General features: G+C 39.5%; 1 protein-coding gene across 9 annotated transcripts in view; it reads right to left on the reverse strand.

Moving 5' to 3' along the window:
* Positions 1 to 12,685, reverse strand: part of IMMT (inner membrane mitochondrial protein) — a 45,488-nt gene that overhangs the window by 15,298 nt on the left and 17,505 nt on the right. For 2 of the 9 annotated variants that reach the window (XM_032243586.1, XM_032243584.1), the window contains exons 4-9: positions 12,394 to 12,505; positions 10,236 to 10,373; positions 9,806 to 9,901; positions 6,666 to 6,802; positions 2,061 to 2,164; positions 486 to 621 (exon numbers count right to left, since the gene is read on the reverse strand). In XM_032243586.1, coding sequence (XP_032099477.1) covers positions 486 to 621; positions 2,061 to 2,164; positions 6,666 to 6,802; positions 9,806 to 9,901; positions 10,236 to 10,373; positions 12,394 to 12,505 — 723 coding nt within the window. The remainder of the gene's footprint in view (positions 1 to 485; positions 622 to 2,060; positions 2,165 to 6,665; positions 6,803 to 9,805; positions 9,902 to 10,235; positions 10,374 to 12,393; positions 12,506 to 12,685) is intronic. The other 7 variants (XM_032243585.1, XM_032243590.1, XM_032243589.1 and 4 more) reach the window with 7 other exon arrangements.

The raw sequence follows: 12,685 nt of genomic DNA on the forward strand, positions 1-12,685 counted from the left end.
TTTTTTTTTTTTTTTTTTTTTTTTTTTTTTTTTTTTTTTTTTGACAGGGTCTCACTCTGTCACCCAGGATGGAGTGCAGTGGCACCATCTCAGCTCACTGCAGCCTCAACTTCCCAAGCCCATGCCATCTTCTCATCTCAGTCTCCTAACTAGCTAGGACTACAGGTGCACACCACCACGCCCATTTAATTTTTTTGTATTTTTTGTAGAAACAGGGTTTCACCATGTTGCCCAGGCTGGTCTCAAACTCCTAGGCTCAAGTGATCTGTCTGCCTAGGCCTGTCAAAGTGCTGGGATTACAGGTGTGAATCACAACACCCAGCCATGGCAAATATTTTAAAATGGTAACAGCTAATATACTTTGACTTTGCAGGAGAAAAGATCGGGAGGTGGTAGGAATTTATTATTTTCCTAAATCCTTAAAATTTTTTGACAAAGGGATTATATTTTAAAATATAAAATACTGTAAGACCGAGGAAACATACCTTTTTGACCACATTATCCAGATCTACTATCATGTTGTGAAGTTTACCCTCTGCAGCAGTTATATGAGGCTTGGCCCCAGTGACCTCTTTTTTCTTTGCATTTTCAATCACACTTTTCATCTTCTCTAACTCTTCTCTGCAAACCAACAAACAAACATTTAACATAATTTCTTGTCGACTGTATTAAAGAGTTTTGATGTCAGTACAATACATAATTGTTAAAAGTCCGTGAAAGAGGCCGGGCACAGTGGCTGATGCCTGTAATCCCAGCACTTTGGGAGGTGAAGGCAGGAGGATCACTTGAGCCCAGGGATTCAAGACCAGCCAGGGCAACAAAGGAAGACCATGTCTCTATTTTATTTAAAAAAAAAAAAAAAAAAAAAAAAAAAAAAACTAAAAAAAAAAATGTAATTGCTTTTTTTTTTTTTTTTTTTAAGACTAGTCAAGTGCAATAGCGAGAAAGGAGGAAAGAATAGAACGAGCAGCTTGGTCTGTAACTGACTGTGATCAACTGATCTAACTCACTATCTCTGGACCAGCATCAATGCTTTTTTGTAGTTAGTAAACAGAGAAGGTTTTCTCACCAACAAATGAAAACACTTTGGTTAGAAGCTAGATTTACCAGAGTGAATCGGAGAGGTAGCATGGTATATGAGGTGACCCAGGCTTCAGAACAAGACAGCCCCAGATTCAGCTCCCATATCAGTCTCTCATTTCCTACATACTTTCATGCAAGGAATAGAAGTAATTCATGAGGAGTACTTAGTGCCTGGCCATATCATAAGCACGTGATAAACAGCAGCTCTTGCAAGGATCAACCTGACTCCCCAGCCAATCAGTGAGAGCTACCGAAGGCAAAGGCACAGGAGAAGGCCAAAAACTTCACTAAGCAAATACTTAACTGGGTCTCAGGGTGCCCTCACGATTCACAATGTTTCGTAAGACAGACAGACTGTGGTCTACCCATCATAAAACACAGAGCTCAAAGTGATATAAGCATAATGCCTTAAATCTCCAAAAAGATCATGCTGGTTTTATCAGGCTTCATTCTCTACTAATAATAAATATTTTCTTAAGAAAGACAGCAAAATTTTGAGAGACAAATAACTATTCCATACTGCTGATGAGGGTCTTTAGTCAAATGTAGGTTTCCATCAGCAGAGGCTGATCTTATACCTGGGTTTGTTTGCTTGATCCTAGTTTTAGCCAACTTCCAGGAATCAAGGTCAAGGTGGCATACCTATTACATACTCATTATTTTGGTAGTTAAGGCAAACAGATTGTGACATACTTTCTACATTCTGGAATTACAGGTGTGTAATCCTGCCTAATTATATTATATTTCGCCATGTTGGCCAGACTGGTCTTGAACTCCTCCGGCCTAATTATATTTTATTCCTTCTCTCTTTTTACACCTTTGTACAAGTTCCTAATGCCAATTCAGAACAAGCACAGGTGGAAAAGGGAGGGAAGGATTTCTCTATCTCCTCTTTATACAGACAATACAAAGAAAACCCAGCCCAAAGAAAGCCATCAGGAGGCCCTAATTACTTGTTAAAGTCCATGAGTAATTACTTGGCTTTGAGAAGGGCATCGGCAGCTTCATCTACTGCCTTTCTGCGTTCCTTCAACGCACTCTCCACTGTGCGCCACTGAGCAGACTTCTTCTCGCCTGCAATCTAAACAAAAAATTTTAATTACATAAACATAACTAATTGCTACTATAGTCATATGGTAGGCCAACAAGATTAAACACAGAAACATGTGACATTAAATTCAACGGTAAAAATTTATATATTTCTCCAGAGTAAGAACTCCTAATTTAAGGCTTATGTTTTGGTGCAGTGAAGTCCATGATGCAGCTCCCATCAACTGTCTTTCCACAAAATTGTTCAAAAAAAAAAAAGTTTGTGTCCAGTACATATAAGCATTTTTTTTGTTTGTTTTGAGACAGAGTCTTACTCTGTAGCCCAAGCTGGAGTGCAATGGTGTGATCTCAGTTCAATGCAACCTCTGCCTCCCAGGTTCGAGCAATTCTCCTGCCTCAGCCTCCTAAGTAGCTGGGATTACAGGCATGTGCCACCACGCCCGGCTAATTTTTATATTTTTAGTAGAGATAGGATTTCACCATTTTGGCCAGACTGGTCATGAACTTCTGATCTCATGATCTGTCCATCCTGGCCTCCTAAAGTGCTAGGATTACAGGCATGAGCCACTGCCTGGCCATATAAGCATTTTCTAAGGGAGGTTTTTTTTTTTTTTAAGATTCTCAAAAGGATTTATGAGCCAAAATCAGAGTTTAAGGATAAATAGCAGGTTTACACATTTATAGGGTCCTTATTTCTCCTAAATGTTACTCTAAAGAATAACCCTTCCTAATTTGTTATGTATAAGTCAACTATTGCCAAAAACCTCCCTTGGGGCTGGGCATGGTGGCTCACATTGCAATCCCAGCACTTTGGGAGGCCAAGGAGGGTGGATCACGAGGTCAGGAGATCGAGACCATCCTGGCTAACACAGTGAAACCCCGTCTCTACTAAAAATACAAAAAATTAGCCAGGCGTGGTGGCATGCGCCTGTAGTCCCAGCTACTTGGGAGGCTGAGGCAAGAGAATCACTTGAACCCGGGAGGTAGAGGTTGCAGTGACCAAGATAGCACCACTGTACTCCAGCCTGGGTGACAGAGCAAGACTCCATCTCACAAAACAGAACAAAACCTCCCTGGAGGTGAACTTTATGATCTGTGAAGTGTGTATTTTTTAAAAAAGTTTTCCTTGAAAATCTTAGGCAGGTCTAACATGTTTTTCTTCAGCTATGGAACTGATTGCCAACTTTTTGAGCACAGCTTGCTCATATGCAGGGAATATATAATACTGAGAAAAAAACCTTATTCTTAAAAAAAAAAAAAAAAAAGTCCCTACTTTTAGAAGAAATATTAGTACATCTTTTCTTTGCGTACTGCTTTTTAAATGTTCTATGTAAAATTTTACAAAGTATATCTTATAATGTGAATAATAAAGTTGATGTTTCAGTGAACTCCCACTTTAGCCATCTTGCAAATAAAATACATCAAGAATGGATGCTGATTTGGGGCCAGGCACTGTGGCTTACACCTGTAATCCTAGACTTTGGGAGGTAGAGGCAGGTGGATCACTTGAGGTCAGGAGTTTGAGACCAGCCTGGCCAACATAGTGAAACCCTGTCCCTACTAAAAATACAAAAATTAGCCAGGCGTCATGGTGGGCACCAGTAGTACCAGCTACTTGGGAGGCTGAGGCAAGAGAATCACTTGAACGTGGGAGGTGGAGGCTGCAGTAAGCCAAGATCACACCACTGCACTCCAGCCTGGTGACAGAGCAAAACTGTCTCAAAAAAAAAAAAAAAAAGCCAGGCATGGTGGCTCACACCTGTAATCCCAGCACTTTGGGAGGCTGAGGTAGGTGGATCACGAGGTCAAGAGATAGAGACCATCCTGCCAACATGGGGAAACCCCATCTCTACTAAAAATATAAAAATTAGCTGGGTGTGAGGACGACTGCAAGTCCCAACTACTAGGGAGGCTGAGGCAGGAAAATTGCTTGAACCAGGGAGGGGGAGGTTGCAGTGAGCCAATATTGCGCCACTGCACTCCAACCTCATGACAGAGTGAGTGAGACTCTGTCTCAAAAAAAAAAAAACAAAAAAAACAAAAAACAAAAAAAAAAGGATGCTGATTTGGGCCACATGAATATCCTGTCATATATGATAACTTTTCCAAGACTCTAGAATATGATGTTAGAAGAATCTGACCTCGTACTAAAAGTTCTCTTTATAACTGACCTAAACAGACTCACAAATCATGTAAATGTCAATGACATATCTGGAGGCCAAAATTTATCACCCTTGTTGAAGGTACTCCTGCTTACAGAGGTCCAAAGAAAACCTACCCTGTAACAGACAGACACAGGTTCCCCTACAATCAAACAGAATCCTACTATTACCAAATCCCACTCTTCACAAACACTGCTTTGAGAAAGTTAATCAGTAGACATTAGGAATTACATGTGCAGCTGCAGCTTCTTGTACTAGAAGAAACGAAAGATGGAAGTCATTCTTAACATTTCAAAACACATATTCATACACTTTTCTAATTATTTTGTACATTAGCTAATACTCTCATTTCTTTTGTTTTTTTTTTTTTTGAGACGGAGTTTCGCTCTTGGAACCCAGGCTGGAGTGCAATGGCGCGATCTCGGCTCACCGCAACCTCCGCCTCCCCGGTTCAGGCAATTCTGCCTCAGCCTCCTGAGTAGCTGGGATTACAGGCACGCGCCACCGTGCCCAGCTAATTTTTTGTATTTTTAGTAGAGTCGGGGTTTCACCATGTTGACCAGGATGGTCTTGATCTCTTGACCTCGTGATCCACCCGCCTCGGCCTCCCAAAGTGCTGGGAGTACAGGCGTGATCTCGCCCGGCCTACTCTCATTTCTTAACTGCTACCACTAGGTTGTAAAATTTTGACTACAATAGATTTTACACTGTCTAATCGACGTGCTACACATTATGTGCAAAGGGAAGCAGAAATACCCCCTCATGTAGCCTTATACCCAAGTAGCACCACGGTATTTAAAGCTTCTAATCTGTGTCCTTCCGAGGGACACTGGTCTACTTGGGTTTGAACCCAATACCCTGACATCGTGCAACTTCTAGCCTTCCCATATCTGTAACCAGCAAATTAAATTTCTTGTGTGGTTTCCACTTTGCTGACTGAACTCTGACATTTAAATACTTTTCTTGAACTTTGAATAAAATGGAATTTTCCTTAAGTTTTCAAATGTTGTATTTTCTTGCTACTAACATCAGAGGTCTAATTTAAACTCTTTTGCAATATATATACATATAACTAAAACTATGTAAAGTGTGTTTGAGTTTTTTTTAAAAACTACAGTTACGATGGCAAAGTAACTTTGCTGATCATGAATGATCCTGAGCCTTAAGATTTATATTTTATGTTTTTACTTTTATATTACTCCTTACATGACTTGGAATAGAGATACATTTATACATACTGAATAACAATGTAATTATAAAATAATTTATTGAGTCCCAGTATTACATTTGAAAAATCAATATTATTTCATTCTTTGAAGTGTTCGGCATAAATTATCATAAACATTTCAAATAGCTGGTGTTTTGGGAAACACAGGATCTCTCCAAATTATTTCTTAAAACTGCATGTCAACTGACAAGTACCTTAAAAAGTTCATCTATGGAAACGGCAATTTTAAAGAAAACGACAAAAACGTTTAAGCACTATTAAAATATCAAAGTAAATGTGAACTAATTCTTGTATCAGTATTGTAAGATAAAATAAAGCACAATGTAGAAAAGTCATTCCCAAAATTTAAAGGCTTTTCAGTTTTTTTGTTTTGTATTTTGTTTTTGAGACAGAGTCTCACTCTGTCATCAGGCTGGAATGCAGTGGCATGATCTCAACTCACTGCAACCTCCTACTCCCTGGTTCAAGCTATTCTCCTGCCTCAGCCTCCCGAGTAGCTGGGATTATAGGCACGCACCACCATGCCTAGCTAATTTTTATATTTTTAGTAGAGATGGGGTTTCATCATGTTGGCCAGGAAGGTCTCGATCTCCTGACCTCGTGATCCACCCACCTCGGCCTCCCAAAGTGCTGGGATTATAGGCATGAGCCACCACGCTCAGCCTTTTAGTTTGTTTTTTAAGGATAATTATCCTAAGGCCAGAAGCAGTGGCTCACACCTGCAATCCCAACACTTTGGGAGGCTCAGATCATTTGAGGTCAGTGAGTTCAATCTGGTCAAAATGGCAAACCCTGTCTCTACTAAAAATAGAAAAATTAGCTGGGTGTGGTGGCAGGCACCTGTAATCCCAGTTACTCAAGAGGCTGAGGCGGAGAACTGCTTGAACCTGGGAGGTAGAGGTTGCAGTGTGCTGAGATCGCACCACTGCACTCCTGCCCGGGGAAAAGAGCATGACTCCATCTCAAAACAACAATAACAAAAAAAGATAATTATTCTAGACTGTTTTCGCCTAGTGAAAGCCCATACCATAGGGAAGAGAGCAGTCTATTAAATATTATACTTCTCTCCAACCCCATTTTTTTTTCTTTTTGTCCCGCAAGTCATGACAGCCAAAAAACTTCTAATCATTCATGGGGCTCACCTCAGAATTGTCCATGGCAGCTTTCAGTATGTTGGAGTGTGCATTGACAGCCTGGACCGCAGTATTCTGAGCTGCAATAGCCTGCAGAGTGACACTTGCAGTTTGCCTCAGAGCCTCTTCTAAGCTCTTGGCTAGAGCTTAAAAAAAAAAAAAATGAACAGTTAAGAAACAAATCCCTACCTCCATAAATGACTGGAAACTTTTGCTATTCTCCTATTGAGGCTTCCATTGTATTTCTCAAAAAATATGAAAAGGAACAACAAAATACATGAGACTCAAGTTTAGGGAATCAAAGTTTCACTTAAAAGTATGGTAAAATACTGACAATTTAGTCTGGATGATGAATCTATGAAGCTTTATTACACGATTTTTTTGTATGTATATCCAAACTTTTTCAAAATAAAAAGTGTTTTTTTTTGTTTTTCAAAATTATTTAAAGAAGGACAAAAGGACTCAATAGCAGACACCAATGTTCGAGAGGCTACCAGCTATTAAGATCATATTTCTACATGCTGTTTCAGGAATATAAAGCAAAGAACAATTTTAGATAATTTACTAAAATGCAAAAAAAAAATGGTCATTTGAAGAAAGACGGTTAGTGAGAATACTAATTTAATAATAAATGATATACAAAAATAAAAAATACATTTGACAAATGAGAAAAAAGATGATTTTGAGTGAAAGCAGCATAATCTAGCAAAGAACAAACAGAATCAGATGAACTACAAACAGTACCTCTGCAAGAAAGATATAAGAGGAAAGCTAATAAGGAGAAAATAAAAAGAAATTGACAGAAGTGATAGAAGTGAAACAACAGCAGCAGGAAAAAAGAGAGAAGGAGGCAAGGGAGGGAAACCATGGTATTTGGATCCCACAACATACGTAAGGGAACAGCAGACATCAACTACAGGTAGTTGTGAACCACTTTACAGAGGCCACAGAAAGTGGGCTGCTGGAAGGCACCTGCTGCTTCCAGCCCTCTGAGTTCTAGTCACTGTACTCTGATCCTTGATAAATGTTACACACGCAAATATATGCATGTACATTTTTAAAGTCAAGTTTGAGAGAAAATTAAGAGGTGATAGATAAAATTCTGAAAATTTTCACTTGGCCCAAAATGAAAGATGAGAGGAACCGGGCAAAGAAAGTAACAGCTGTAACAGCAGACATCTCCATCTTACATATATAACTTAATTTCAAGGTGTCAATGTGATAAATGATAAAGAGAGACAAGTGAAAAGTAAAGAAAAAAAATAGCACTAAAAGAAAAAACAAATATTTCACTTAGTTAGAAGTCATTTTTTAAATATTCTCAACTATTTGTAACACAGCCAAGAATTCAGAATACAAAAAAAAAAAAAAATCAAAAATCCAAATCCAACTGGTAAAACCATGCCATAGGCAGAGAATGACACCTATGCTCATTCTGTGCCTTCTACTGGTTTATACGATTCTAAGAAATGTGGCTCCTCAGAGTAGGGCAGAACCACCACATTACAAGGGAAACGGGAACAAAGCAAATGTCGAGATCAAAAAACTATAAACAGCTGCTGTGAGTACTTAAACAACTCTCTGACCAGCAAAAAGCTATATCCCATGACCTCCAGAGACATTAACCTGTAGCACAGTACAAAAAATTACGTTACATGTGCTTTAAGACAGAAATAGAAAATTGTAAGCATCTATTATCTTTTTTAAACCATCTAAAAACTTAAGAATCCTGACCTACCGACAACAGCAAATATATATATATATATAAAAATAATAATAATAATAATAATAAACTTGGCCAGGTGTAGTAGCTTATGCATATAATCCAAGCACTTTGGGAGGCCAAAGTAGGAGGATTTCTTGAGGCCAAGAGTCCAACACTACCTTGACCAATATAGTGAGAGTCCATCTCTCAAAAAAAAAAAAAAGTAAAATTGAAAGTTAAAAAGGAATAGGCTTGTTAGCTGGAAACCGCCAATGCGTAGAACATTTCATGCCCTACTAGTGTCAGGTAAGAGCATTACTAGAACTACTAGAGAGTCCAGAGGCTAGATGATAAGGCAGTGTAAGCCATTCTGACTCCAGCAAATCAATTTACAAGATTAATAATTATTAATAAAAGACTCTTAGAGGCCAGGCGCCGTGGCTCATGCCTGTAATCCCAGCACTTTGGGAGGCCGAGGCGGGTGGATCACGAGGTCAAGAGATAAAGACCATCCTGGTCAACATGGTGAAACTCCGTCTCTACTAAAAATACAAAAAATTAGCTGGGCATGGTGGTGTGTGCCTGTAATCCCAGCTACTCAGGAGGCTGAGGCAGGAGAATTGCCTGAACCCAGGAGGCGAAGCGGAGATTGCGGTGGGCCGAGATCGCGCCATTGCACTCCAGCCTGGGTACCAAGAGCGAAAACTCCATCTCAAAAAAAAAAAAAAAAAAAAAAGACTCTTAGAGCTGGGTACAGTGGCTCACGCCTGTAATCCCAGCACTTTGGAAGGCCAAAGTGGAAGGATCACTTGAGCCCAGGAGTATAAGATCGGTCTAGGCAACATAATGAGATGCCCAACTCTATAAAAACTTTTCAAAAAAATTAGCCAAGCATAGTGGTGCATGCCTGTAGTCCCAGCTACATAGGAGGCTAAGGTGGGAGGATGGCTTGGACCTGGGAGGTTGAGGCTGCAGTGAGCCACAATAGCGTGACTGCACTCCAGCCTGGGTGACAGAGAAAGACCCTGTCTCAAAAAAATAAAGGACTTTCAGGTAAGCTGCTAAAACATAAGTAATCAATTTCTGTTTCCCAGAGTATAAAGAATCTTTAGCACTAATCTAATCTTTAGTATTATTTGGAATTTTCACCAACCACACACTAAGAATAGTCTTTGTCACTTGGGTAAAAGAAATTTAGATGAAATGATGGTGGTGAATCAATCAATGAGGAAATGGAGACAGAGAGGCTAAATAACTTGGCCAAGCTCACACAACTAGTGAGTGGCAGAGCCAGATGTGACCCAATCAGAATTAGAGGAAAAACAACACAGCCAACAAAAGAAACCCCAACTAGCTGGTAGATGACAAACTTGTGCTGACAGTTTAAGAAGAGAGCAACTGGGAGATGACTCAAAATCCTTAAGAAGATGTTTGGTTTACATACAATCAATTTTAACTTGTTCTTGTTTTTCCTGTTGTGCAAGGCGAGCTGCAACTTCTTCAGGTGGTCGCTCCCTTATAGAAGATGAAGATGCTTCTTCTTGCAGCAAAAGTAAATAAGAGGAAACCAAATTTCAGAAAAACACCATCATTTTACTGGCCAGTTATATCAATGCAGGGCATTTTTGTGGGAAGAATTCTAAAACCGTATCATTACTCTTAATGATTCCAAAATGAAGAAATAGGAACTCGCTTTTAATCTCCTTGTCTAAAAAGATGTATTAGAACTTTTAAATTTTTAAAAATTTCCTAAGACAGCCTGAAGATCTGAACCTAGTGTAAATGTATACATAGTGTCTAGGTGTTGCCTAGGCATTAAGTAGTTCTGATAAGCGTATCATGCATAAAAGAGCAAATGTAAATAATTAAATTACCTGAAAGCTCAGGTGTGGGTTTTCCTTCACCAATTTCAGGGTGATCAGTTTTTAAAGATTCCTCATGCTGAACTGCAGGGGCTGGGACCGACAGTGTATCACCTGCTGCAGAAATAATTTGAGCTGCTTCTGTAGGTGCTATAAATATATGTTACTCATGGTATTTATACTTTCCAGGGTTAACAGAGAAACACACAGGAATTTACTACCACCACCACCCACTTCACATCTGATTCCTTAAAGACACAAATATTTGTACTGCCACATGCTTGAATAACACACAAACAGGGGCAATGACTACTGCATATACAAACGCACACGAAATGGACAATGGTTGGGAAAGAACAAAATTAAGAAGTCCTGTCTGCATCCACCTGCATTTTAACCATCATTATTCCCAGGCAAGGCTTTTAGTAATATTAAATATTAACAGACAAGAAGTGGACATTTAGATAACATAGAAAAAGAATAACAAAGAGAAAAGAGCCTGTTAATGAGGAAGACAGACAAAAGAAAGCAACTAAACAAAGGATATTTTGTAATTGCTTTGAAAAGTGGTAGAAGACATGTGAGCAGGAAAAAGATTACAGTTTTAAACACAAAGATGAAAGGTCAGAGTGAACAAGAACAGAACTCAGTTAAAAGATATGCACATATTTTTTGCACTTTGGGGGGCACTACTTGAGGCCAAGACCAACCTGACCAACACAGCAAGACCCCATCTCTATCAATCAAATCAATCAATCAATACTGTGTGTGTGCAGTATGATACACATGCACATATTTTTTCTTTTTTTGAGACAAGGTTACACTCTGTTGCCCAGGCTGGAGTACAGTGGCACTATCATAGCTCACTGCAACCTCAACCTCCCAGACACAAGCAACACTGCCACCTCAGCCTCTGGCATGTAGCTGGGACTACAGGTGTGTACCATCAAACCTGGCTAATTTTTAATTTTTTTTTGCAGAGACAGGGTCTGCCTCTCTTGCACAGGCTGGTTTCAAACACCTAGGCTCAAGTGATCCTCCCTCATCGGCCTCTCAAAGTGCTGGGATTACAGATGTGAGCCACTGTGCTGGGCCTTAGTTTTAAAGTAAAAGTCAATTATCAATCCCCTGGCTCAACATTCTCTTCCCATCCCACTCAGAATATAAAACAATTTTTTTGTTTGTTTGTTTGAGACAGTCTTGCCCTGTCACCCAGTCTGGAGTACAGTGGTACAATCACAGCTCACTGCAGCCTCAACCTCCTGGGCTCAAGTATTCCTCCCTCCCGAGTGCTGGGACTACAGGTGTGCACCACCATGCCCAGTTGATTTTTAATTTTTTATAGAAACAGGATCTTGCTATGTTGCCCAGGCTGCTTTCAAACTCCTAGGCTTAAGCAACCCTCCCGCCTTGGCTTCCCAAAGTTCTGGGATTACAGGCAGGAGCCCCTGGGACTGGCCTAAAACAAAATTCTTACAATGGCTTCCAAGGACTGCTACAATAAGCTTTTTGCTTCCTCTCTGACCTCATTTGCTCCTGTTCTCCCCTTAATCAATTCACTCCAGCCTCATTTACCCTTTGCTTGAGTATGTTGAGCCTCTGCACCAGCTAATCTTGCTGCCTGGGATGCTTTTCCTCACCATCCTTTTACATGACTTACCCTCCTTCTCTCTTTCTAACCTTTGCTCAGATAACCCCTTTCAGGTAAGGCATTCCTTACACACTCCATTTAAAACTGCAGTGTTTCCTCTCACAACGTCTGACATCCTATACTTTTTACTTGTTTATTCCCTCTCCTCATCCAACCAAGAAATATCAGCTGAAAAAAAAATTTTTAACTGTATTGTTCATGGCTATTTCTCCAGTGCTTACAGGCATGTCTGGCACAGAAAAGACAGTAAATATCTGCTGAATTAAACAAAGTCTGGTGACTTAACCAAGGACAGACATAACTAAGGAGAAACATAAGAAGTTCAAATGTATACTGAACAGGTTAAAGTTCAACAGGCAAGTACTGTAAATTAGGGTGGGGTGACTGATAGTTTCTGAAGTCAAAAACTATCTGCAGGGACAAAAGCAAGACAGTTTCATCAGTAAGAAGGAGAGGATAAAGAATTGGTGAAGAAATTTACCTATAATTTAAAAAGGATGGTTTTAAATATTTAAGTACCTGTTGCTGAAGCTGGAGCATCTCCCTTTTGTTTTTGGAGTTGTGAGGCAGGCTGTTTAGATTCTTTCATTACTTCTGATACACTAGAGGTTTTTAGTGGACCAGACTGAATCTTGGAAATAAAAAACATTTAACATTTCAGATATACGATTTTTTAAAAAGGTACAGTAATTTGCAGTATTTCAAATATCAAGTCTTTCAGGCTTTTAACATATGTACTTTAATAAATATAGTTAAGAGAAACCACCATTACTAAAAAAGTACAGTCCAAAGATTTCATTCCAAATGACCA

Source organism: Sapajus apella, unplaced genomic scaffold, assembly GCF_009761245.1.
Source record: "Sapajus apella isolate SASKATOON/1434 unplaced genomic scaffold, GSC_monkey_1.0 scaffold52, whole genome shotgun sequence".
In the NCBI taxonomy this organism is placed as follows: domain Eukaryota; kingdom Metazoa; phylum Chordata; class Mammalia; order Primates; family Cebidae; genus Sapajus; species Sapajus apella.